The following is a 24,125-nucleotide window of genomic DNA, read 5'->3' as shown; positions in this document are numbered from 1 at the left end:
AGCCCAGCTCCTCCCTGGGTAAACTGAGGCACAGATCCCTCCCCACTCCCCCAGCCCAGCTCCTCCCTGGGTAAACTGAGGCAGGGATCCCTCCCCACTCCCCCAGCCCCAGCTCCTTCCAGGGTAAACTGAGGCACAGATCCCTCCCCACTCCCCCAGCCCAGCTCCTCCCAGTTTAAACTGAGGCACAGATCCCTCCTCACTCCCCCAGCCCAGCTGCTCCCTGGGTAAACTGAGGCAGGGATCCCTCCCCACTCCCCCAGCCCAGCTGCTCCCTGGGTAAACTGAGGCAGGGATCCCTCCCCACTCCCCCCAGCCCAGCTCCTCCCTGGGTAAACTGAGGCAGGGATCCATCCTCACGCCCCCAGCCCAGCTGCTCCCTGGGTAAACTGAGGCAGGGATCCCTCCTCACGCCCCCAGCCAGCTCCTGGCTGGCTAACCCGGGTCACATACCCCCACCTCCCACCCCCCCTGCCGCACCCCCCGCCCTAACCCACCCCCCCCTCCTCTTTTCCCTCCCCTCCCCCTTCCCCCTCCCCGCTCCGCACCCCCAGCAGCTCCAGCACGCCCAGCGCCCCCAGCCGCTCCCGGGCCAGGCGCTCCCCAGCCGCGGTTGGCGCCGGGGTTGCGGGGGGAGGGGTGAGGCAGCCCCTCCACGCGGACCCCGCTGCCCGCCGCCGCCAGCACCCTCCGCGCCCGCCGCTCGGCGAAGCGCCCCAGCCCCACCACCAAGCCCACCCCCAGCACCCCCACGGCCCGCTCCAGCGCCCGGTCGCAGAGGGCCAGCAGCCGCTGCCGCTCGGCCGGGGCCAGGTCGGCCGGGGTCAGGTTGCGGCCGCTGGCGGCGAGGAAGAGGAGGGGGCAGTGGTTGTGGACGAAGCAGTGGCGGAAGAAGAGGTGGGGGTCGGGGCAGAGGGTCCGGATGAGCCCCCAGAAGCGGGCCCCGCTCACCTCAGCCCGAGGGCAGCTCAAGCCCAGCACCGGGCGCTTGGGGTGCTCCTGGGGGGGCTTCCTCACCCCCCCGGTCACCCCCAGCCACTCCGGACGTGCCAGGCTTCTCCGAAGGGTACTGGGGGGGGAGGGGGGAAAAGGGAGAGGTGAGAGGGGGGAAGGGGGAGGTGAGAGGGGGGAAGGGGGAGGTGAGAGGGGGGAAGGGGGAGGTGAGAGGGGGGAAGGGGAGGTGAGAGGGGGGAAGGGGGAGGGGAGGGAGGGGGGAAGGGGGAGGTGAGAGGGGGGGAAGGGGGAGGTGGGATCATCCCGTGGCACCCAGGGAGGTGTGGAGGGGGCAGCTGTGCCTGAGTTTAATAACCAGGTAGGAGCTGGTTTAGGGGGCTGGAGGAGCAGCTGTACCCCAGTTTAACCAGGTAGGAGCTGGTTTAGGGGGCTGGAGGGGCAGCTGTGCCCCACTTTAACCAGGTAGGAGCTGGTTTAGGGGGCTGGAGGGGCAGCTGTGCCTGAGTTTAACCAGGTAGGAGCTGGTTTAGGGGGCTGGAGGGGCAGCTGTGCCCCAGTTTAACCAGTTAGGAGCTGGTTTAGGGGGCTGGAGGGGCAGCTGTGCCCCACTTTAACCAGTTAGGAGCTGGTTTAGGGGGCTGGAGGGGCAGCTGTGCCCCACTTTAACCAGTCAGGAGCTGGTTTAGGGGGCTGGTTTAGAGCAGCTGTGCCCCACTTTAACCAGGTAGGAGCTGGTTTAGGGGGCTGGAGGAGCAGCTTGTGCCTCAGTTTACCCTGGGAGGTCCTGGGGGAAGGGCACCTTAGGGGAAGGGTCCCCCCCAAAACTGCCCCAGTGGCTTCTGGGCCTCAGTTTCCCTCCCCCTTGGGGATGTGTGAGGAAGGATGGGGACAGCTTGGGCACCTCCCTCCAGCATCCCAGTTTGCCCCAGGGGTCCCTTGGGCACAGCCTCCCCCCAGCCCAGCCTCCTCTGGGCCTCAGTTTCCCCCAGAGATCCCCACGGGGAGGGATTTGGACCCTCTGGGGCACCCCCTAAGCGCTCCCATGCCTCAGTTTCCCCCCTCCCCGGGGTGGCCAGGGGGTATTTATGACCACGGAGGTGTCCTCTAGGTGCCAGGACCACCCAGAGGGTGGTCCTGGCACCTAGAGGACACCTCCGTGGTCCTCATGGGGAGGACCCACGCCGTTTCCACCCCTCCCCCCACGCCCCTGGCGGGTGCCCCCCGGTGCCATACCCCGGTCTGGGCCATGCCAAAGGGCCCCGGGTTCATGCCCAGGAAGAGGACTCGCTTGGGGCTGCGGCAGTAGCGCCGCACGAAGCGGCAGTGAGGCTCCCAGGCGTAGTCCAGGGGGTTGTAGACGTGGCTGACAGGCTCCCCGAAAGGGGGCAGCCCCCGCAGCAGGGACACCTGCTCCCGCTCCAGCCGCAGGAACCGCTCCGCCAGCCCGGCTGCGCCAGCCTCGGCTTCCTCAGCAGCAGCTTCCTCCTCCTCCTCCTCCTCTTCCGCCGCCGGCTCCGCCCTCACCCTCCCGGCTGCCTCCGCCGCCGGCTTCTCCATGCTGCCATCGCCTGGCGCCTGCGGGGGGAGACGGAGAGGGAGAGAAGGGGGAGACAGGGAGGGAAGGAAGGAAGGAGGGAAGGAAGGAAGGAGGGAAGGAGGGAAGGAGGGAAGGAAGGAGGGAAGGAAGGAAGGAGGGAAGGAAGGAAGGAGGGAAGGAAGGAAGGAGGGAAGGAAGGAAGGAGGGAAGGAAGGAAGGAGGGAAGGAAGGAAGGAGGGAAGGAAGGAAGGAGGGAAGGAAGGAAGGAGGGAAGGAAGGAAGGAGGGAAGGAAGGAAGGAGGGAAGGAAGGAAGGAGGGAAGGAAGGAAGGAGGGAAGGAAGGAAGGAGGGAAGGAAGGAAGGAGGGAAGGAAGGAAGGAGGGAAGGAAGGAAGGAGGGAAGGAAGGAAGAAGGGAAGGAAGGAGAGGAAGGAAGGAGGGAAGGAAGGAGGGAAGGAAGGAGGGAAGGAAGGAGGGAAGGAAGGAAGGAGGGAAGGAAGGAAGGAGGGAAGGAAGGAAGGAGGGAAGGAAGGAAGGAGGGAAGGAAGGAAGGAGGGAAGGAAGGAAGGAGGGAAGGAAGGAAGGAGGGAAGGAAGGAAGGAGGGAGGGAAGGAAGGAAGGAGGGAAGGAAGGAAGGAGGGAAGGAAGGAAGGAGGGAAGGAAGGAAGGAGGGAAGGAAGGAAGGAGGGAAGGAAGGAAGGAGGGAAGGAAGGAAGGAGGGAAGGAAGGAAGGAGGGAAGGAAGGAAGGAGGGAAGGAAGGAAGGAGGGAAGGAAGGAGGGAAGGAAGGAAGGAGGGAAGGAAGGAGGGAAGGAAGGAGGGAAGGAAGGAGGGAAGGAAGGAAGGAGGGAAGGAAGGAAGGAGGGAAGGAAGGAAGGAGGGAAGGAAGGAAGGAGGGAAGGAAGGAAGGAGGGAAGGAAGGAAGGAGGGAAGGAAGGAAGGAGGGAAGGAAGGAAGGAGGGAAGGAAGGAAGGAGGGAAGGAAGGAAGGAGGGAAGGAAGGAAGGAGGGAAGGAAGGAAGGAGGGAAGGAAGGAAGGAGGGAAGGAAGGAAGGAGGGAAGGAAGGAAGGAGGGAAGGAAGGAAGGAGGGAAGGAAGGAAGGAGGGAAGGAAGGAAGGAGGGAAGGAAGGAAGGAGGGAAGGAAGGAAGGAGGGAAGGAAGGAAGGAGGGAAGGAAGGAAGGAGGGAAGGAAGGAAGGAGGGAAGGAAGGAAGGAGGGAAGGAAGGAAGGAGGGAAGGAAGGAAGGAGGGAAGGAAGGAAGGAGGGAAGGAAGGAAGGAGGGAAGGAAGGAAGGAGGGAGGAAGGAAGGAGGGAAGGAAGGAAGGAGGGAAGGAAGGAGGGAAGGAAGGAGGGAAGGAAGGAGGGAAGGAGGGGGAAGGAAGGAGGGAAGGAAGGAGGGAGGGAAGGAGGGAGGGAAGGAGGGAGGGAAGGAGGGAGGGAAGGAGGGAAGGAAGAAGAAGGAAGGAGGGAGGGAAGGAGGGAGGGAAGGAGGGAAGGAAGAAGAAGGAAGGAGGGAAGAAGGGGAAGGAAGGAGGGAAGAAGGGGAAGGAGGGAAGGAAGGAGGGAGGGAAGGAAGGAGGGAGGGAAGGAAGGAGGGAGGGAAGGAAGGAGGGAGGGAAGGAAGGAGGGAGGGAAGGAAGGAGGGAGGGAAGGAAGGAGGGAGGGAAAGGAAGGAGGGAGGGAAGGAAGAGACAGTGAGGGAGGAGAAGGGGGAGACAGAGAGGAAGGGAAGGGGGAGACAGAGAAGAGAGAGACAGAGAGAGATCTGGAGGTGAGGGGGGTGCCCTGTGCTCCCCCATTCTCCACGGCACCGCAATGGGGAAGGGAGAGGGTTGGGGAGGCAAAGGGAAGGCAAAAGGAAGGGGAAAGGGGAAGGGACCCTGTTGCTGTGCTGTGCAGCTCTGCCCCTGCCCCCCCGGGGCCCCCATCCTACCCCACAGTGCAGCCCCAAACGCCTCAGCTGCCCCCAGTCGGGGCCGTGCCCGAGGCCTAATTCCGCCCCCCCCGGGCCCCTCACCTCCCCCAGCCCCAGCCTTAACCCCCCCCCCGTCCGCCCCCTCCCCCCGCGCACTCCCCGAGTGCCCCCAGGATTGTCCCCCAACGCCACCCGGAGCCCACCGGGCTGAGCCTGACCTGTGCCCGGGCTGAGCTTCCCTGTGCCCGGGCTGAGCCTCCCCTGTGCCCGAGCTGAGCCTCCCCTGTGCCCGGGCCGATCCCCGCCGTGCCCGTGCCGATCCTCTCCTGGGCCCGGTCCCAGCGCCCTGCTGCCGGCGCTGGCCCCGCCCCTTGACCCCCGACCCCGCTCGGGCGCGGTGCACGCCGGGCCCTAGGCTCGCGCAGGCGCCGCCCCTCTCTTCCCGGCGTGCCCCCGCGCGCGGCCCTTTGTCTCGGGTACCCCGGGACGGCGCGCGGAGTTTCCCATCGTGCCTCACGGCGAAACCCGCAGCCCCCCCGAGGCCGGCGGGGGGGGGGGTGTGTGTGAAAGGGGGCGTGGCCTCAGGAAGCCTCGCCCCTTCCCAGCTGCACCGCGCGGACTGCGGCGGCGCAAGGGCGACCCCTGGCGGGGCGGCTGTCACCCAGCGGGAGGCGCAGGAGCCAGCGGCCCCCAAGCCCTTCCTTGTCCCCAGGATGTCCCCAGACCCCCCTCAGCGCGCCCTTAGGGTGCCCCCGAACCTGGGGGGTGGACTGCCTCGCCCCTACAGCCACCTCCAGGGTCCTCAGACCCCAGTCTCTGTGTTCTCCTCTGGGGTCTCCAAACTTCCCCCGGGGACCCCGGGGCAGGGTCACTGCCACCAGCCCAGTGGTGGCAATTCTAACCCAGCGCCCCCACATCCAGGTCCCACTCCCTGGCTCCCCGCACTTACCCCCACATCCAGGTCCCACTCCCAGGCTCCCCACACTTACCCCCACATCCAACCTTCCTCAGTGTCCCCAGGACATCCCCAAACTCCCCTTCCCGCTACCCCTCGCGGCCACTCTGAGGTTCCCCAAGCGCCACCTCCACTCTGTCCCCCCGATTGGTGTCCCCAAACCACCTCCTGCGACCTTCTGTCCTTCCCCCCCCACCTCGGTTTCCCCAACCCCTGCTGGCGTGGCCCGGCTTCAGTACCGCGCAGCGGCCACCAGGTGGCGCCAGAGCCGAGCGCAGCTCCCCGCTTGCTTCGCTCCGCGCTCTGCTGCAGGGGCGAGCCGGTGGGGAGCCCTGAACCGGGATGAACCGGGATGAACCGGGCCGAGCGGGGCCACACCGGGGCCACCGGCGCCCCCCCCCCCCCGTTAGAGCAAGCGGCCTCTCTGAAAAGTGACCGTTTATTGGATGCAAATACAAGGGGAAGGCAGGGAGGGCGGGCAGGGGAGGGCAGGGGGAGGGAGCGACACGGGGCGCCCCCCCGGCAGGGGGTCCCGGCTAAAAACACTGACCTTAGAAAAACGGCAAAAAAGGGGGAGCTGAGCGCCCCCCAACCCCCCACCCCCCACCCGGGACTGCCCCTACCCCTCCACTGGGCGGCCTGGGGGGGAGGGAAGGGAGGGGAGGGGCGGGGGGGCTCCCTTCAGACAACCCCCACAAGGGAGGGGGAATCCCCAGGGCATGGCTGCCCCCTCCCCCCCCTCCCCGGGGCTGGGGGCGGTAAGGGAGCCGCGGGGAGGGGCAAAGAGAAAGGGGGGAGGGGGTGGGGGGAACCGTTGGGGATAAAGGGGGGGGGAGGAGGACACCATGATTTTGTCGGGGGGGCTATGTACAGGGCAGGGGGGGAGGGGATGTCTCGGGGGTTGGGGGGTGGGGAGGGGTCGCCTTAGCTCCGGGGGGCTTCGCGCTCTTTGTCGCTGTCCTCGGGGTAGGCGTGCCAGGTCAGGCGCTCCTCGTAGAAGGCGATGACGATCTGGGGACACTTGAGGTTGGCCTCCTTTGCCAGCACCAGGTCAGCCTCGTCCGTGTCCTTCCTGGGGGGGGGAAGGGCCGCAGGAGGTGGGGGGGAGGGGTCAGAGGGGGCTGGCAGGAGGGGCTCGCCCCTTCCCCCCCTCCCCTCCCGGCGCCGCCGCCTCACCACTTCATGAGGAACATGAGGTCGCCGCAGGAGTCGGTGGCGCCGATGATCTTCTCGGGCTCCAGCCCCCGCTCGAAGCCCCTGGGCGATGTCGTTGCTCTGGGGAGGGGGAGGGGAGAGAGGAAAACAAGGAGGTTTTGGGGGGGGGGGGGGAGGTGGGGAGGGGGATGCTTCCCACGCGGGAGGCAGCCCCAGCGCAGGGGCAGGGAGGGGGTCGGGGGTCGTCGGGGAGGGGTCTGGAGGTGTTGGCAGCAGGGGGCTGGCACTGGGCACCCATCAGCAGCAGTCCAGCTCTGGGGGCCTGTCCCCATGGCTGGCTCTGTGCCTGCTGTGAGGGTGTCCCCACCCCTGGGTGCCTGTGCCCACCCCTGGGTGCCTGCCCCCACCCCTGGGTGCCTACCCCCACCCTTGGCTCCCTGCACCCATGCCCACCCCTGGGTGCCTGTGCCCCCCTTGGCTCCCTGCCCCTATCCCACCCCTGGGTGCCCCTCCCCACCCTTGGCTCCCTGCACCCATGCCCACCCCTGGGTGCCTGTGCCCACCCTTGGCTCCCTGCCCCCATCCCACCCCTGGGTGCCTGCCCCACCCCTGGGTGCCTGTGCCCACCCTTGACTCCCTGCCCCCATCCCACCCCTGGGTGCCTGTGCCCACCCTTGACTCCCTGCACCCATCCCACCCCTGGGTGCCTGTGCCCACCCTTGACTCCCTGCACCCATCCCACCCCTGGGTGCCTGTGCCCACCCTTGACTCCCTGCACCCATCCCACCCCTGGGTGCCTACCCCCCACCCTTGGCTCCCTGCCCCCATCCCCACCCCTGGGTGCCTGTGCCCCCCTTGGCTCCCTGCCCCCCATCCCAACCCCTGGGTGCCTGTGCCCACCCCTGGGTGCCTGTTCCCCCCCTTGGCTCCCTGCCCCCATCCCCACCCCATGGTACCTGCTCCATCCCTGGGCTCCTGGCCCCTCTCCTGTCCCCCCCCAGCTCCTGGGGGCGCTGGGCTGAGCCGGGGGGGCCCTCCCTGCCCAGTCTCTCCCAGCTGGAGCTGCCCCAGCCCCAGCCTCCCCAGCCAGCTCCCCCACAGCCCCCTGGGTCCAGTGGCTGGGAGCAGGAGGCAGGAGATAAGGAGCAGGGAAGCGATTCCAGGGGAGTGAGGTCACAGGGGAAGGCTCCCAGGGGAAGGGAGAAACAGTCAGGGGGAGGCTGCCAGCCAGCCTGGAGCTGCTGCCTGCCCTGGGTGCAGCTGGGGGAGGGGGCCCTGGGGTGGGAGAGCCTCTCCCTGGAGCCCCTGGATCCAATCCCTGGGATCTGTCACTGGCAGCTGGGAGGGAGCCTGGGGTGGGGGCTGTGCCCATGGAGGGGTGGGGAACACACACTGGGTGCCTGTCCTCATCCTTGGTTCATCCCTGGCCACAAGTGACTCTCACTGCCCCTGGCCATGGGAGGGATGCTGGCTGCCTGTCTGCCCTCACCCCTGGGTGCCTGTCCCCATCCCAGCCCTCCTGTCCCCATCCCTGGGTGCCTGTCCCCATCCCAGACCTCCTGTCTTCATCCCTGGGTCCTTATTCCCATCCCAGCTCTCCTGTCCTCACCCCCTGGGTGCCTGTCCCCATCCCAGCCCTCCTGTCCTCACCCCTGGGTGCCTGTCCCCATCCCAGACCTCCTGCCCTCACCCCTGGGTGTCTGTCCCCATCCCAGCCCTCCTGTCCTCACCCCTGGGTGCCTGTCCCCATCCCAGACCTCCTGTCTTCATCCCTGGGTCCTTATTCCCATCCCAGCTCTCCTGCCCTCACCCCTGGGTGCCTGTCCCCATCCCTGGGTCCTTATTCCCCATCCCATCCCTCCTGTCCCCATCCCATTCCTTCTGTCTTCATCCTGGGGTCCTTATTCCCATCCCAGCCCTCCCTGGCTGCCAGTCCCCATCCCTGGATGTCTGTCCCCATCCCTGGGTTCCAGTCCCCATCCCTGGGTGCTTGTCCCCATCCCAGACCTCCTGTCTTCATCCCTAGGTCCTTGTTCCCCACCCCTGGGCTCCTCTCCTCCCCCCTGGGTGCCAGTCCCCATCCCTGGGTCCTCATTCCCACCCCTGGGCTCCTCTCCTCCCCCCTGGCTGCCAGTCCCCATCCCTGGGTGCCAGTCCCCATCCCTGGGTCCTCATTCCCACCCCTGGGCTCCTCTCCTCCCCCCTGGCTGTTTGCTGCCACCCCAGTGTGGCCATTCCCGGACTGCAGCCCCCAGCCCCCAGCCCCCAGCCCCCAGCCCCCAGCCCCCAGCCCGGGCTCCCCCTCCCTCCTCCCCCTTTTCTCACCTCCCTTTTCTTCTTGGCCTTGACGTCCTCCCCGCCAGGCTCCCAGCCCTCCTTTCCTCTTGGGGCCCTCAGCCTTCTCCCTCTGCCTGTTGCCATCTCCCTCCTTCATCTTCTTGTACTTCCTCATGAACTCCGAGATCAGCTCCGGGCAGTCCAGGTTCTTCTCCGGCTCCCAGGTGTTGTGTTCCCTGCCACAGAACCACCACAGAGCTGCCAGGGACCCCCCCCGACCCCCCCCCCACGGCTCAGCCAGCTCCCAACCCCCCCCTGCCACGGCCAGGGACCCCTCCCACCACAGCCACCTCCAGCCTGGCCTTGGGCACCTCCAGGGCTGAGGCTTCCATCACCTCCCCCTCCCTGGGCAGCCTGTGCCAGGCTCTCACCACCCTCCTGGGCAACAACTTCTTCCTCACAGCCCAGCTGAGTCTCCCCACTTCCAGTCCTGCTCCATCCCCCCCCCCAGTCCTATCCCTCCCTGGCAGCCTCCAAAGTCCCTCCCCAGCTTTTCCTGCAGCCCCTGGGAGGCCACCAGAAGGTCTCCCTGGAGCCTTCTCCTCTCCAGCCTGCACCACCCCAACCCCCTCAGGCTGTGCTCAGCTCCAGCCCTCTGCTCCTGGCCCTGCTCTGGACACCTTCCAGCCCCTCCAGAGCCTTCCTGGAGCAGAGGCTGCAGAGCTGGCCCCAGAGCTGGCCCCAGAGCTGCAGGGGGGGTCCCTGCAGGGCGGAGCAGAGGGTTGGTTGCAGCTGTGGTCACCACCCTCAGGCTGCCCTCCTCCTCCTCCCCCTGCTCCCCTGGGTGCTACTCACTCGGAGAAGCCTTTCCACTTGAGCAGGTACTCGGCCTGGCCCTTCACCACGCGCCGGTCCAGCACCTTCTCCACCACATACTCCTCCTCGTCTCCCGAGGACGAGCTGTCGGCTGCCCGCTTGCTCCTCTTGCCCATAGCGCAGCGCCCTCAGGTCCTGCCGGGGGCGAGAGCGCAGCGAGGGCCTCCTGAGCGCCCCCCAGGGGCTGCACACGGCCGGCAGGCAGCGCCCGGCCCTCGCTGGGCAGCGCCCGGCAGCAACAGGGCAGCTCCTGACCCTCGCTGGGCAGCTCCTGGCAGCCACAGGGCAGCTCCTGGCAGCAGCTGGGCAGCTCCTGGCAGCAACAGGGCAGCTCCTGACAGCAGCTGGGCAGCACCCAGCCCTCACAGGGCAGCTCCTGCCCCTCGCTGGGCAGCACCCAGCCCTCGCTGGGCAGCTCCCGACCCTCGCTGGGCAGCTCCTGGCCCTCGCTGGGCAACTCCTGACCCTTGCTGGGCAGCTCCTGACAGCCACAGGGCAGCTCCTGACCCTCACTGGGCAGCTCCTGGCCCTTGCTGGGCAGCTCCTGGCAGGCACAGGGCAGCTCCTGGCAGCCACAGGGCAGCTCCTGACCCTCGCTGGGCAGCTCCTGGCAGGCACAGGGCAGCTCCCAGCCCTCGCTGGGCAGCTCCTGGCAGCCACAGGGCAGCTCCTGACAGCTGCTGGGCAGCGCCCGGCCCTCGCTGGGCAGCTCCTGGCAGGCACAGGGAAGCTCCTGACCCTCACAGGGCAGCTCCTGCCCCTTGCTGGGCAGCTCCTGGCCCTCGCTGGGCAACTCCTGACCCTTGCTGGGCAGCTCCTGGCCCTCACTGGACAGCTCCTGACCCTCGCTGGGCAGCTCCTGGCAGGCACAGGGCAGCTCCTGACCCTCACTGGGCAGCTCCTGGCCCTTGCTGGGCAGCTCCTGACAGCAGCTGGGCAGCTCCTGGCCCTCGCTGGGCAGCTCCTGACCCTTGCTGGGCAGCTCCTGACAGCAGCTGGGCAGCTCCTGGCCCTCACTGGGCAGCTCCTGGCCCTTGCTGGGCAGCTCCTGACAGCAGCTGGGCAGCTCCTGGCCCTCGCTGGGCAGCTCCCAGCCCTCGCTGGGCAGCTCCTGGCAGGCACAGGGCAGCTCCTGACCCTCGCTGGGCAACTCCTGGCAGGCACAGGGCAGCTCCTGGCAGCTCCTGGCCCTCGCTGGGCAGCTCCCAGCCCTTGCTGGGGATCTCCTGCTAATCATTTGGAATCTCCTGCCAGCCACTGGGGATCTCCTGCTGATCATTTGGGATCTCCTGCCAGCCACTGGGGATCTCCTGCCAACCATCTGAGATCTCCTGCCAGCCACTGAGGATCTCCTGCTGATCATTTGGGATCTCCTGCCAGCCACTGAGGATCTCCTGCCAGCCACTGGGGATCTCCTGCCAACCATCTGAGATCTCCTGCCAGCCACTGAGGATCTCCTGCTGATCATTTGGGGTCTCCTGCCAGCCACTGAGGATCTCCTGCCGATCATTTGGGGTCTCCTGCCAACCACTGAGGATCTCCTGCTGATCATTTGGGATCTCCTGCCAGCCACTGGGGATCTCCTGCCAACCATCTGAGATCTCCTGCCAGCCACTGAGGATCTCCTGCTGATCATTTGGGGTCTCCTGCCAGCCACTGAGGATCTCCTGCTGATCATTTGGGGTCTCCTGCCAGCCACTGAGGATCTCCTGCCGATCATTTGGGATCTCCTGCCAGCCATCTGGGATCTTCTGCCACCCGGCTGGGACTCCCAGCTACCCCCCAAGGACCTCCTTGGCCCCCAGACCCACCCAAACCCAAGTGGATGGGGAAGGAAGCGAGAGGGATTGGGGTCAAACCCTCTCCAAACTGGGCTTTAAACCCCAGGAAACGGAACCTGGGCCCAAAGCCCTCAGCTGAGGGGGGGCTGAGATGGATTTGGGGGGAAAAAGCCCTGAAAGGTGTTGGGATTTGAGGCACGGGGGGGGGGGGATGGGATCCGGGGTTAACAATGGCTAAAGGCAGGGCTCTAAGCACGGGGGGGGGGGGGGAAGGAATTTGGGGTTAAATCCCAGCAAAACGGCGAAGATGGAAGGAGAAGGGAGTGAAATTGGGTGGAAAAGTCAATTTCCAACCCCCCCCCCCAACCCCAAACCGATGGAGCCAGGAAAATTCCTGACCCTCCCCCCGGTCCCGGGTGGCATTTCCTGGCTGGACAAAGCCTCCCAGCCCCGGGATCGAGCCGCGGTGGGGTCGGGTGGGAAAAGGGAAGGGGTTTGGGTGCAAAAGGGATGGATCTGGGCGGAAAAAGGCCGGGAGGGGGCGGGGGAAGAGAGGATTTGGGCGCAAAAGCTGCGGGTTTGGGGCAGAAGGAAGAGCGGCTTCGGCTGCCAGAGGGCTTTGGAGCCCCCGGGGAGGGGGGTGGGGGGTGGGGGGTGAGTGGAGTGTCGCAGCCCTCCGCCTGGGAGAGCGGAGGAACAAAAGCGAAGCACCGTTGGGAGGCGAAAAGCGCCGGCGCCAGGCAGCGGAACCGGGCGGCGCGAGACAAAACGCCGCCGGCTGCAGGCGAAAGAATGAAGCGGCAGGGAGCGGCCGCGCCGAGGCCCAAGGCAGCCGGCTGGGCTCGGACGGGCTGCCCGCGGCCCTCCCGCCACCGCGGGACCCGAGCCGGGCCAGCCCCGGTCCCGTTACGCGACGCTCCACCGAGAACCGGGCCGCGGGGGCGGGGCGAGCAGCGCGCCACCACCCCGCATTGGCCGGCGGCGCGCCGCGTCCGCTCGCTCATTGGCGAAGAGCGCCGCCGCTCGCCACCGCCCCGCCCCACCTCCGTTGGCCCGCTCGGCCGTCACTCCTCCAGCCGCCCCGCCCCCCCGCTGCCGCTATTGGCCAAGCGGGCCACCGCTCGCCCCCGCCCTCCGCCATTGGCCACCGCGCCTGCCTATCCAGGCAGCTCGGCCCGCCTCCTGCCCTGCCCCCTCATTCATCCGCCTCCCGCCGCCACTACCTGGGCGGGGAGCGGATCCGGTGCGGGCCCGTCCGCCGCGGTCTGGCCGCTCCTCCGAGCCGCCGCGGCTGCTCCGCGCTCCGCCCGCCAAAACCGTCCGCAGCGCGCAGGCGCCGCCGGCTCCACTCTGCGCATGCGTCCGCCCGCCTATTGCCCGCCTATTCCCCCCCCTCCCCACTCCCCCTCCGCCCGTCCTCCGGTTACTCCGTGTTAGCGCATGCGCCGAACCGGGCCCCACCTTGGGCGCCGGCGGGCGGGCGGCCGCTTCTCGCCACCGCTGGTACTCCCCGCCGCGGCGCCGCCGCGCCCTGCTGCTGACGCCCGCCGCGCCGCGCTCTCCGACCTCCGCCTGGGCCCGCCGCCGGGCAGCCCTGAGCGACGGCGCCTTCCGCCAATGGAAACGGCGGCACTGCTGCGCTAGCCAATGAGAGGGTGTGGAGAAGCGGGATCGTCCAATAGGGAACCAGTGGGAGGAGAAGTGGGGAGTCTTCAGGCCGGAGCGGGAAAAGCAGCGCGGGGCGGAGCTAAGGTTGGATTCACCCAATCCTTGCAGCCCGGGGGCGGGACCTCCCGTTCTTGGTCCAATCGTGGGCCCTAGCTCGGGCGGAGCGACCGGCGGCCTCCAATGAAGGCGCGTCGCTGAGGCCCGCCGCCCAATGAGCGGGGGCGCGGGGGGCGCGGCGCAGGCGGTGCCGCCCAATGGGCTCGGCCGGAGGGCGGGCGGACGGCGGGGGCGGCGGAGTGAGGCGGCGGCGCTCTCGTCGCTCGGCCCCTTTCTGTGTCGGCGCCTCGCAGAGGGAGCATCGCGCGCTGAGCCGCTCGCCGACCAGCCCGCCCAGCTCCGCGCCGCCGCCGCCATGGCCAAGTCCGAGGTAAACTGCCCCACCGCCTCCCAGCCTTCCCCCGCCCCGCCGCCGGCCTCCACCACCCTCCGCGGCCTTCCCCGCCCCCGCCGCCCCGTTCATCGCCGAGCCGGGCCGCGCCTACTGCGCCTGCGCTCAGCGACCTCCCCGGCGCTTCCCGCGCATGCGCTGAGCGCGTCCCGCTGCGCGCTGCTGGAGGGATGTCGGGGTGGGGGGGGTGGGTGGGGGGGGAATTCCCGCGGCGCATGCGCAAGCCCTGAGCGCGCCCCCCCCTTCCCCCCCCCCCCCCCAAATACCCCCCTTCCCCTCCCCGCGCGGCGCCCCGCGCGCGGGGCCACGTGCGCGCCTTTGTGCTCGGGTGGGCGATGGCGGCGGCTCCGCGCATGCGCAGCGCGAGGCTCGGGGGGACGGCCGGGGCGGGGGGGGGGGCACCCGACGTGGGGGCCCAGGGCCCGCTGGGCATCGCCGGTACCCCCGGTGGGGGGGGGAGGGGAGGGGCTCAGGAGGCGACTCAGGGGTCGGGGAGATCCCAAACGTGGAGGGGCAGGGAGTGAGGGGACCCAGGAACGCGGGGGGAGGGCGGGGGGGGGGGGGCAGGGGTCTGACAGGTGGCGAAGGGACTCGCGGCCTGGAGTGGCCTGCAGGTGGGGCCTCAGGGGCCCTTGGAGGCCTGAATGGCCCAGAGGAGGGCGCTGGGTGGCCTGAGTTGCCCTGAGGATGGATGCTGCGGGAGCCTGGGCAGCCTGCAAGGGGAAGGCTGAGCCGGTCCCGGGGGCTGAAAGGCCTCAGGGATGGAGGCTGGGAGGAGCTGGGGGGCTGAAAGGCCTCAGAGATGGAGGCTGGAGGGACAGCTGAGGGGGGTAGGTTGCCTGAGGGCTGGATGCTGGGGGGGCTCAGGGGCTGGGGGGCTCTGAAGATGAGGGCTGAGAGCCCCTTTGAGGCCTTCAGGGGCTCAGGGGTTCCTCTGGGACCAAGGCAGCACCGCAGATGGGGGCTGGGAGGGGCCTAGGGGCATGGAGGACCCCAAAGATAGGGGCTCAGTGGGGCTGGGGTGCCCCAGAGGGGAGGGCTCAGAGGCCTTTGGGGGTCAGTGCAGGGGACTGATGGACCCTGGGGGGCTGGGGTGGGGCTCAGGATCCTTCCCAGTGCCAGGCTGGCCTCCTTTAACTGGGGGCTGAGGAGGCTCTGCCGGGCTGTGCAGCCCACAGGTGGCACTGGGGGGGGGTGCCATAGATGGGGGCAGAGAGTCTCACTGAAGCTGGGGGGAGAGTGAGGGAGGTGGAGAGGTCCCATGCAGAGGGTTTGGGGGTGGGGGTGGGGTGTGAAGCCACATCTGAGGGGTGTGCAGTGAGGAGGGGGCTGGGGCTGGGGCTGGGGCTGGGGCAGTCCTGGGGGTGGCAAAGCCTCCCTGGGCTGAGGCATTGCAGCTGGTCCCAGGTAGGGAGTTTGGGGGGGGGGTGGGATTGAAAAGCATCTCTGCAACTGGGAGGTGGGGGAGAGGGGGGCCAGAGGTGTCCAGCCCCCTCTGAAGCCCCCCACTGCTCCCCCCAAGTCCCCGAAGGAGCCTGAGCAGCTGCGCAAGCTCTTCATCGGCGGCCTCAGCTTCGAAACCACAGACGAGAGCCTGCGCAGCCACTTCGAGCAATGGGGCACCCTGACCGACTGCGTGGTAAGGCCCTGCCTGCCCCCCACGGCCTCCTCTCGGGGTGCTCAGCTCTGCCCCCCCCACACACCTCCACTGGGGGCTGGGTTTTGGGGGGGGGAGGGAGGAGAAGCTGCACCGAGCATCGACCCCGCGGCGGCGAGGCGCTGGAGGTGGGACGGGAGGAGGGGAAGGGAGGTGGCCTGCTGTGGAGGGGGTGTGGGGGGTGGGGACGAGGGGGGGTTGTAGCCCACCCCTGGGTCATGGCCTTGCTCTCCTCTCACCCCCCCCAAAGGTGATGAGGGACCCCAACACCAAGCGCTCCCGGGGCTTCGGCTTCGTCACGTACTCCTCGGTGGAGGAGGTGGACGCCGCCATGAACGCCAGGCCGCACAAAGTGGACGGCAGAGTCGTGGAACCAAAGAGGGCTGTGTCCAGAGAGGTACCCAGAGGCCCTCCCCCACCCCTCAGGAGGAGGCTTACAGTCACCTCCCTGCACCCCACCTGAGTGCAGGGCTTCGTAGTGTCATAGGAGCAGCCAGGGCTGGAAGGGACCCCCAGGAGCAGCCAGGGCTGGAAGGGACCCCCAGGAGCAGCCAGGGCTGGAAGGGACCCCCAGGAGCAGCCGGGGCTGGAAGGGACCCCCAGGAGCAGCCGGGGCTGGAAGGGACCCCCAGGAGCAGCCAGGGCTGGAAGGGATCCCCCAGGAGCAGCCAGGGCTGGAAGGGATCCCAAGGCTCAGCCAGCCCCAACCCCCCTGCCATGGGCAGGGACACCCCACACTAGAGCAGCCTGGCCAGAGCCTCATCCAGCCTGGGCTTAAACACCTCCAGGGACAGAGCCCCAACCACCTCCCTGCACAACCCATCCCAGGGCTTCACCACTCTCATGGGGAAGAACTTCCTCCTCCCCTCCAGCCTGAATCTCCCCACCTCCAGCTTCATTCCATTCCCCCCAGTCCTATCACTGCCTGAGATCCTGAGCAGTCCCTCCCCAGCCTTCCTGCAGCCCCCTGCAGATCCTGGAAGGCCACAATGAGGTCACCTCAGAGCCTTCTCTGCTCCAGACTGAACAGCCCCAACTCCTTCAGTCTGTGCTCACAGCAGAGCAGCTCCAGCCCTCTGCTCATCCTCCTGGCCCTGCTCTGGACACCTTCCAGCCCCTCCAGATCCCTCTTGTCCTAGGGGCTGCAGAGCTGGAGGCAGTGGTCCAGGTGGGGTCTGCCCAGAGCTGAGCAGAGGGGGGAGGATCACCTCCCTTGCCCTGCTGGCCACACTTCTGCTGCTGCAGCCCAGGCTCTGCTTGGCTTTGTGGGCTGCAAGTGCAGGACTGAGAGCTCCTGGGGAGCTTCTCCTCCCCCAGCACCCCCAAGGCTCTCTCCTCAGGGCTGCTTTCCAGCCTGGATTTGTGCCTGGGGTTTGCCCTGCCCCAGCTGCAGGACCCTGCCCTTGCTCTTGTTGAACCTCCTGAGGTTGGCTTGTGCCCAGCTCTGCAGCCTGCCCAGCTCCCCCTGGCTGGATCCCTTCCCTCCAGCCTGCCCAGCTCCCTCTGGCTGGATCCCTTCCCTCCAGTCTGCCCAGCTCCCTCTGGCTGGATCCCTTCCCTCCAGCCTGCCCCAGCTCCCCCTGGCTGGATCCCTTCCCTCCAGCCTGCCAAGCTCCCCCTGGCTGGATCCCTTCCCTCCAGCCTGCCCAGCTCCCCCCTGGCTGGATCCCTTCCCTCCAGCCTGCCCAGCTCCCTCTGGCTGGATCCCTTCCCTCCCTCCTGCCCAGCTCCCTCTGGCTGGATCCCTTCCCCCCAGCTGTCTGCTGCCCCTCACAGCTTGGTGCCAGCAGCAGCCCTGCTGAGGCTGCACTCAGTGCCACTGCCCCTGGCCCCCACAGAGATGTTGAAGCAGCCTGGTCCCAGGGCTGATCCCTGAGGGACTCTGCTTGTCCCTGACCTCCCCTGGGGCATGGAGCCATGGGCAGCCACATGATGGGATTGACCCCCAGAGATCTTTTCCAAGGCAAATGATGATCTCCAGAGGTCCTTCCCAAGCCCTGTCGTCACGCTGGGGGTACCTGGGGTGGTTCCTGGTGGGGGTTTGCAAGCAGCAGCTGGGCTGAGCCCTCTTCCAAGCCCACCTGAGGGTGCTGCTTTCTGCCTGGAGGAGATGGTGGTGGCCATTGGCCTTGGCCACCAGGGCAGGGTGCTGGCTCGTGGAGAGCCTCTTGTCCCCCCCCAGCCCTGCCAGGTCACTCCTCCCTGGTCCCAGGACTGAGGGTGGGGGGGGAGGGAGAGGGGAAGGAGGTTGGGGGGGGAGGAGAGGAGAGGGGAAGGAGGTTGGGGGTCGGGGAGGAGAGGGGAAGGAGGTTGGGGGGGGGAGGAGAGGAGAGGGGAAGGAAGTTGGGGGTCGGGGAGGAGAGGAGAGGGGAAGGAGGTTGGGGGTCGGGGAGGAGGAGGGGAAGGAGGTTGGGGGTCGGGGAGGAGAGGGGAAGGAGGGTTGGGGGTCGGGAGGAGAGGGGAAGGAGGTTGGGGGGGAGGAGAGGAGAGGGGAAGGAGGTTGGGGGGGAGGAGAGGGAGAGGGGAAGGAGGTTGGGGGGGAGGAGAGGAGAGGGGAGGGGAAGGAGGTTGGGGGGGAGGAGAGGAGAGGGGAAGGAGGTTGGGGGTCGGGGAGCAGAGGGGAAGGAGGTTGGGGGAGGCGAGGGGAGCAGCCGCCCCGAGCCCACGGCGCCGCCTCGCCGTCCCCCACAGGACTCACAGCGGCCGGGAGCTCACCTGACAGTCAAGAAGATCTTTGTGGGGGGCATCAAGGAGGACACAGAGGAGCATCACTTGAGAGACTATTTTGGGCAGTATGGGAAAATCGAGGTGATTGAGATCATGACAGACCGTGGCAGCGGCAAGAAGAGAGGCTTCGCCTTCGTCACCTTCGACGACCACGACTCCGTCGACAAGATCGTCAGTAAGTGCTGGGGGGGGGGAGGGGAGGGAGCAGGACCCCCCTGCCCTGCTGCCCCCTGCCCTGCAGCTGAGGGGTCAAGGACGGTGTTGGAAAAGGTAGACCAGAACAGGATAGAATCACAGTCTCATCACCAGGATTGGGAGAGGCCTCAAAGATCAGCGAGTCCAAGCTGCCCCCACAGACCTCATGGCACCAAGGGCCACGTCCGAGCCCCCTCTTGGACACCTCCAGGGGTGGGGACTCCACCACCTCCCTGGGCAGCACATCCCAATGACTCTCTCAGTGAAGAAACTTTCTCCTCACCTCCAGCCTAAACTTCCCCTGGCACAGCTTGAGGCTGTGTCCTCTTGTTCTGGTGCTGGGTGCCCTGGGAGAAGAGGCCAACCCCCACCTGGCTCCAACCTCCCTGCAGGGAGTTGGAGAGGAGCAAGAAGGTCTCCCCCTGAGCCTCCTCTGCTCCAGGCTGAGCAACCCCAGCTCCCTCAGCCTCTCCTCACAGGGCTGTGCTCCAGACCCCTGCCCCAGCTTTGTTGCCCTTCTCTGGACACCTTCCAGCAGCTCAACCTCCTTCCTGACCTGAGGAGCCCAGAGCTGGACACAGGACTCAAGGTGTGGCCTGAGCAGTGCTGAGCACCGGGGCAGGATGAGCTCCCTGCTCCTGCTGGCCACACTTCCTGCTGCAGGCCAGGATGCCCTTGGCCCTCTTGGCCACTTGGGCACACTGCTGGCTCCTGTTCAGGCAGCTGTCAATCAGCACCCCCCAGCTCCCTCTCTGTTTGGCAGCTCTCAGCCCCCTCTGCCCCCAGCCTGGAGCTCTGCCTGGGGTTGGGTCTCCAGCACTGCCCCAGGGCACCGCCAGCCCTCAGCGCCGCAGCTCCCAGGGCTTTGAGAGCTCTCCCCAGGGGATGGAGACTCCAATGCTGCCCTGGGCGGCCCTGGACCAGGCCTGGACAAGCCTCAAGGGGCTGAAGTTGTTCCTCATGGCCAAAGCTGAAGCTGCCCTGGACAGCCTGAGGCTATCTCCTCTTGTCCTGACTCTTGGGAGAAGAGACCAACCCCCCCTGGCTCCAGCCTCCTCGCAGGGAGTCGCACAGAGCCAGGAGGTCTCCCCCTCAGCCTCCTCTTTTCCAGGCTGACCATCCCCCAGCTCCCCTCAGCTGCTCCTCACCAGCCTTCTTCTCCAGACCTTGCACCAGCATTTCCCTTCTCTGGACCTGCTCCAGCCCCTCAATGTCCTGCTGGGAGTGAAAGGCCCCAAACTGACCCCAGGATTCGAGGTGCAGCCTCCCCAGTGCCCAGCCCAGGGGGGACAATCCCTGCCCTGCTGCTGCTGCCCACACCATTGCTGATCCAGGTCAGGCTGCTGGTGGCCTCCTTGCCCACCTGGGCACACATTGGCTCATCTTAAGCCACTGTCAACCAAGCCTCCAGGTCCTTTCCAGCAGGCAGGCAGTGGCCAGTGGTCTCCTGGGGGCGGGGGGGGGGCATTCAGAGGAGTGTGGCCAGCAGGGCAAGGGAGGTTCTGCTGCCTCTGCTCTGCCCCAGTGAGGCCACAGCTGGAGGAGGCCTGGGGCCAGTTCTGGGCTCCCCAGTTTAAGAAGTTGAGGGAAGTGCTGGAGAGAGTCCTGAGGAAGCTGGGAAGATGCTGAGGGGCCTGGAGCAGCTCTGGGAGGAGCAAAGGCTGAGAGCTTGGAGAAGAGCAGCCCCAGAGGGGCTCTGTGCAGGAGCTGAAGTAGCTGTGGGGGGCAAGAGGCTGGGGGCCAGACTCTGCTGAGTGGTGCCTGGGGCTAGGGCCAGGGGCACAAACTGGAACCCAGCTGAAGATGAGGAGAAAGTTGTTTGGTGGGAGGGCTGCTGGAGGCCTGGAGCAGGGCTGCCCAGGGGAGGCTGTGCAGCTTCTTTGTGTGGAGAGCTTCCACTCCCCCCCCCCACATTATGCCCCCTGGGCAAGCTGCTGTGGGTGCCCCTGCTGGAGCAGGGGGGTGAGGGTGGCACTGGGGGGGGGAGAGCTCCAGTGTGGCATTTGGAGCTCCTCCCTGCTGTGCCCCCCTCGGGGTCTGCACTTCCTGAGCGGGCGGGGTGTGTGTATGGGGGGGGGTGTCCTCAGCGCCCTTCACCTGGGCTGGGTGATGCCAAGCTCCATGGAGGGGCTGGGAGGGGGGGGCAGCAGCTGGCGAGTTGTGCCCAGCTGCCCTCCCCAGCAGCCTCCCCTGCTGTTCCCCCCCAGTCCAGAAGTACCACACTGTGAACGGCCACAACTGCGAGGTGCGGAAGGCGCTGTCCAAGCAGGAGATGGCCAGCGCCTCTGCCAGCCAGCGAGGTGAGCCCGCGGCCCCCGCCGCCCGCGCCGCCCCCCGCCCCCCCCCGCAGCCGCCTAGCCCCTGCTGCCCCCGCTGTTCCTAAAGGCTGTCCCCCCCCCCCCGCCCCCTCCCCTCCCTAGGCCGCAGCGGCTTCCGGCAACTTCGGCGGCGGCCGCGGCGGAGGCTTCGGCGGCAACGACAACTTCAACCGCGGCGGCAACTTCGGCGGCCGTGGTGAGTGGCCTGGGGGGGCGGGGCCGGGCGGGGGGGGGCGGGGCCCCGGCGGGGGGGGCGGGGCCCGGCCTCTTCCCCGCCCCCAACCCCAGGGATGGACCTCAGGGCTTCGGGGTGGACTCCAAAGCTGAGCCACAAAGTGCTGCTGGCACCCACGCAGCCTCTTCCTCCTCCTTCCCCTCCTCCTGCCTTCTTCCTCCTCCTGCCTTCTTCCTCCTCCTGCCTTCCTTCCCTCCTCCTGCCTTCCTTCCCCTCCTCCTGCCTTCCTTCCCCTCCTCCTGCCTTCCTTCCCTCCTCCTGCCTTCCTTCCCCCTCCTCCTGCCTTCCTTCCCCTCCCTCTGCCTTCCTTCCCCTCCTCCTGCCTTCCTTCCCCTCCTCCTGCCTTCCTTCCCCTCCTCCTGCCTTCCTTCCCCTCCTCCTGCCTTCCTTCCCCTCCTCCTGCCTCCTTCCCCTCCTCCTGCCTTCCTTTCCCCTCCCTCCTGCCTTCCTTCCCCTCCTCCTGCCTTCCTTCCCCTCCTCCTGCCTTCCTTCCCCTCCTCCTGCCTTCCTTCCCCTCCTCCTGCCTTCCTTCCCCTCCTCCTGCCTTCCTTCCCCTCCTCCTGCCTTCCTTCCCCTCCTCCTGCCTTCCTTCCCCTCCTCCTGCCTTCCTTCCCCTCCTCCTGCCTTCCTTCCCCTCCTCCTGCCTTCCTTCCCCTCCTCCTGCCTTCCTTCCCCTCCTCCTGCCTTCCTTCCCCTCCTCCTGCCTTCCTTCCCCCTCCCTCCTGCCTTCCTTCCCCTCCTCCTGCCTTCCTTCCCCTCCTCCTGCCTTCCTTCCCCTCCTCCTGCCTTCCTTCCCCTCCTCCTGCCTTCCTTGCCCCCCCTTCCCACCTTCCCCTCCTTCTCGCCCCCTCTCCTCCCTGCTGCCTTCCCTGCTGGGGTGCTGTGGCAGCCCAGAATGGGGTTGGCTGGAAGAGGCTTCACAGAGCATGGAGGCCAACCATGCACCCAGCACTGCCCCAGGGGCCCTGCCCCAGCCTGGCCCTTGGCACCACAGCTCCAGGGCTTTGGAACTCCTCCAGGGATGAGGAGTCCACCGCTGGCCCTGAGCAGTCTGGGCCAGGCCTGGACAAACCCCCGAGGGGCAGAAATTGTTCCTCAGGGCCAAGCTGAAGCTGCTCTGGGGCAGCCTGAGGGCCATCTCCTCTTGTCCCATTGACTGATCCTTTGGGGAGGAGCTGAACCCCCACCTGGCTCCAGGCTCCTTTCAGGGAGCTGCAGAGAACCAGAGGGGCTCCCTTCAGCCTCCCCTGCAGGCTGAGCCCCTCCAGCTCCCTCAGCTGCTCCTCCCCAGCCCCTTCCCCCAGCTTCTTTGCCCTTCCCCAGCCCTCCTCCTGGGAGCAAGGAGCCCAACCCCCCACCCTGGTTCTGGCTCCTTTCAGGTTGCTGCAGAGATCCAGAGGGTCTCCCTTCAGCCTCCCCTCCAGGCTGAACCCCCCTCGGCTGCTCCTCCCCCAGCCCCTTCCCCAGCCTCTCCCACCCTTCTCCAGCCCTCAGTCTCCTCCTGGGAGGGAGGAGCCCAACCCTGCTCCCAGCTGCCGAGTTGCCTCCCCACGGCTGCCAGTCCCTGCCCTGCCCCAGCTGCCCGCCCCGGGCCATGCCAGGCTGCCTGGCTCCCTGCTGCCTGCACCCCCGGTGCCCACGCCGGTGCTGGGGCCCCCCGAGGGCAGCCCCGGGGCGGGCGGCTCGGGCCCGCGGCGGGTTGCACCCCCAGCAGTCGGTTCCTTGCAGGCGGGTTCGGCGGCAGCCGCCGCGGGCGCCTACGGCGGCGGGGACGGCTATAACGGCTTCGGCAACGACGGTGAGGCCACCCCCCCCCAGCCCCCCCACCCCCCGGCCCCCCAAACCGGCAGCCCACCCTGACCCCGCCCCGCCTCCCCCCCCCGCAGGGTACGGCGGCAGCGGCCCCGGGCTACTCCGGCGGCAACCGGGGCTACGGCGGCGGCAGCAGCAGCTACGACGGCTACAACAACGGCGGCGGCTTCGGCGGCGGCGGCAGCGGGGGCCGGCGGCCGGCACGGGGCCCCTGCGCTGGCCGTGAGGAACGGCCCTCCTCCGAGGCTGGCACAGGTCTGGCGCCCCCACCCCCCAGGCTGACACCCCCCGCCCCCCCCAAGGCTGCCCCCCTCTGGGTTGACAAACCCCCCCCCCTCCCCTCCCCAGGCTGCCCCCCTCTGGGGTTGACTCCCCCCACCTCCCACACCCCCCCCCCAAGCTGCCCCCCCCCCGGGGTTGACTCCCCCCCCTCCCACACACCCCCCCAAGCTGCCCCCCCCCGGGGTTGACTCACCCCCCTTCCCTCCCCGAGGCTGCCCCCCACTCTGGGTTGATCCCTTCCACCCCAGGCTGCCCCCTGTCTGGGGTGACCTTCCAGGCTGCTCCCCTCTGGGGCTGACTCCCCCACCCCAGACTGCTCCTGCTCTGGGTTGACCAGCCCCCCCCCCCCCCCCCAACCCCCCTCCCAGGCTGCTCCCCCTCTGGGTTGACAAAACACACCCCCCCCCCAGGCTGCCCCCCCTTCTGGGGTGACCTCCCCAGGCTGCCCCCACTCTGGGTGGACTCCCCTGCCCCCAGCAGCCCCCCCTCAAGGTTGATCCTTCAAGGTTGATCCCCCCCAGGCTGTCCCCCCTCTAGGTGACACCCAGGCTGCCCCCTGTGGGCTACCCCCCAGCCTTCCCAGCTAACTCCCACCCAGGCCTTTTGGGTGCCCCCCCCCCCAGCCTCCCAGTGCAGTCTTGCTCTGGCAGTGGAGGTGACTGCAGGCTGCCAGTTAAACCTCCTGCTCACAGCTCTGGGCTCTGCCCTGAACCCACCCCTAGGAGCGAGGTACCTCCTGACTCCCAGTTAAACTCCACTCTGGCAGTGGGCAGCCCCCCAGGCTCCCAGTTAAACCTCCCCCAGGGCCTTTTGGGCTCCCCAGTAACCCCACACTCTGGCCTCTGGATGATTCTGTGCTCCCCATCTCAACCCTTTCCAAGCTCCCAAACACCTCCACAGCCTCCCTGAGCCCCTCCAGCTGCCTTCCTTCCCCCTTCCCCACCCTGACTTTCCCTCCCTCTTTTACCCCTCCCTGCCAGGCAGCAACTTTTGGTCTCCCCCTTAAACCCCACTCCAGTCTCTGGCTGCCTCTGTGCTCAAATCCCTCCCAAGCTCCCCAAACACCTCCACAGCCTCCCTGAGCCCCTCCAGCTGCCTTCCTTCCCCACCCTGACTTTCCCTCCCTCTTTTCTCCCCCCCCTGCCAGGCAGCAACTTCGGTGGCGGGGGCAACTACAACGACTTCGGCAGTTACAACAACCAGTCCTCCAACTTCGGCCCCATGAAGGGAGGAAACTTTGGGGGCAGGAGCTCGGGGCCCTACGGTGGTGGTGAGACCCTAAACTGGCCTGTTTGGTTTTGCCTTCCCCCCCTGCCCCTGCCCCCACTCCAGGAG

At 67.8% G+C, this 24,125-nt stretch overlaps 3 protein-coding genes across 3 annotated transcripts; 1 reads left to right on the top strand and 2 right to left on the bottom strand.

Moving 5' to 3' along the window:
• Positions 1 to 548: 548 nt before the first annotated feature.
• SMUG1 (single-strand-selective monofunctional uracil-DNA glycosylase 1) lies at positions 549 to 4,911 on the bottom strand (the record flags this gene model as incomplete). Its single annotated transcript, XM_068136676.1, has 4 exons — positions 4,885 to 4,911; positions 2,188 to 2,529; positions 1,728 to 1,738; positions 549 to 1,069 (listed from the first exon to the last, which is right to left on the bottom strand). Coding segments are annotated over exons 1-4 (901 nt in total), but the record flags the coding sequence as incomplete, so codon positions are not given.
• Positions 4,912 to 5,784: 873 nt separating this feature from the next.
• On the bottom strand, positions 5,785 to 12,806 carry CBX5 (chromobox 5). The gene is given in 8 exon segments (XM_068136677.1): positions 5,785 to 6,431; positions 6,536 to 6,618; positions 6,620 to 6,634; positions 8,840 to 8,878; positions 8,880 to 9,027; positions 9,647 to 9,802; positions 12,672 to 12,745; positions 12,747 to 12,806. Coding segments are annotated over 8 exon segments (723 nt in total). The 3' UTR covers positions 5,785 to 6,283.
• Positions 12,807 to 13,422: 616 nt separating this feature from the next.
• HNRNPA1 (heterogeneous nuclear ribonucleoprotein A1) lies at positions 13,423 to 24,103 on the top strand (the record flags this gene model as incomplete). Its single annotated transcript, XM_068136679.1, is given in 12 exon segments — positions 13,423 to 13,543; positions 15,087 to 15,203; positions 15,472 to 15,618; positions 17,913 to 18,123; positions 20,351 to 20,443; positions 20,564 to 20,574; positions 20,576 to 20,657; positions 22,425 to 22,444; positions 22,446 to 22,494; positions 22,583 to 22,599; positions 22,601 to 22,763; positions 23,938 to 24,103. Coding segments are annotated over 12 exon segments (1,091 nt in total), but the record flags the coding sequence as incomplete, so codon positions are not given.
• Between the last annotated feature and the right edge of the window lie 22 nt (positions 24,104 to 24,125).

This window comes from Melanerpes formicivorus, unplaced genomic scaffold, assembly GCF_026170545.1.
Source record: "Melanerpes formicivorus ecotype bairdi unplaced genomic scaffold, bMelFor1.0.p_v2 SCAF_2953, whole genome shotgun sequence".
In the NCBI taxonomy this organism is placed as follows: Eukaryota; Metazoa; Chordata; class Aves; order Piciformes; family Picidae; genus Melanerpes; species Melanerpes formicivorus.
Note: the sequence above shows the minus strand (reverse complement) of the source record. Positions and strands in the feature narration are given on the sequence as shown.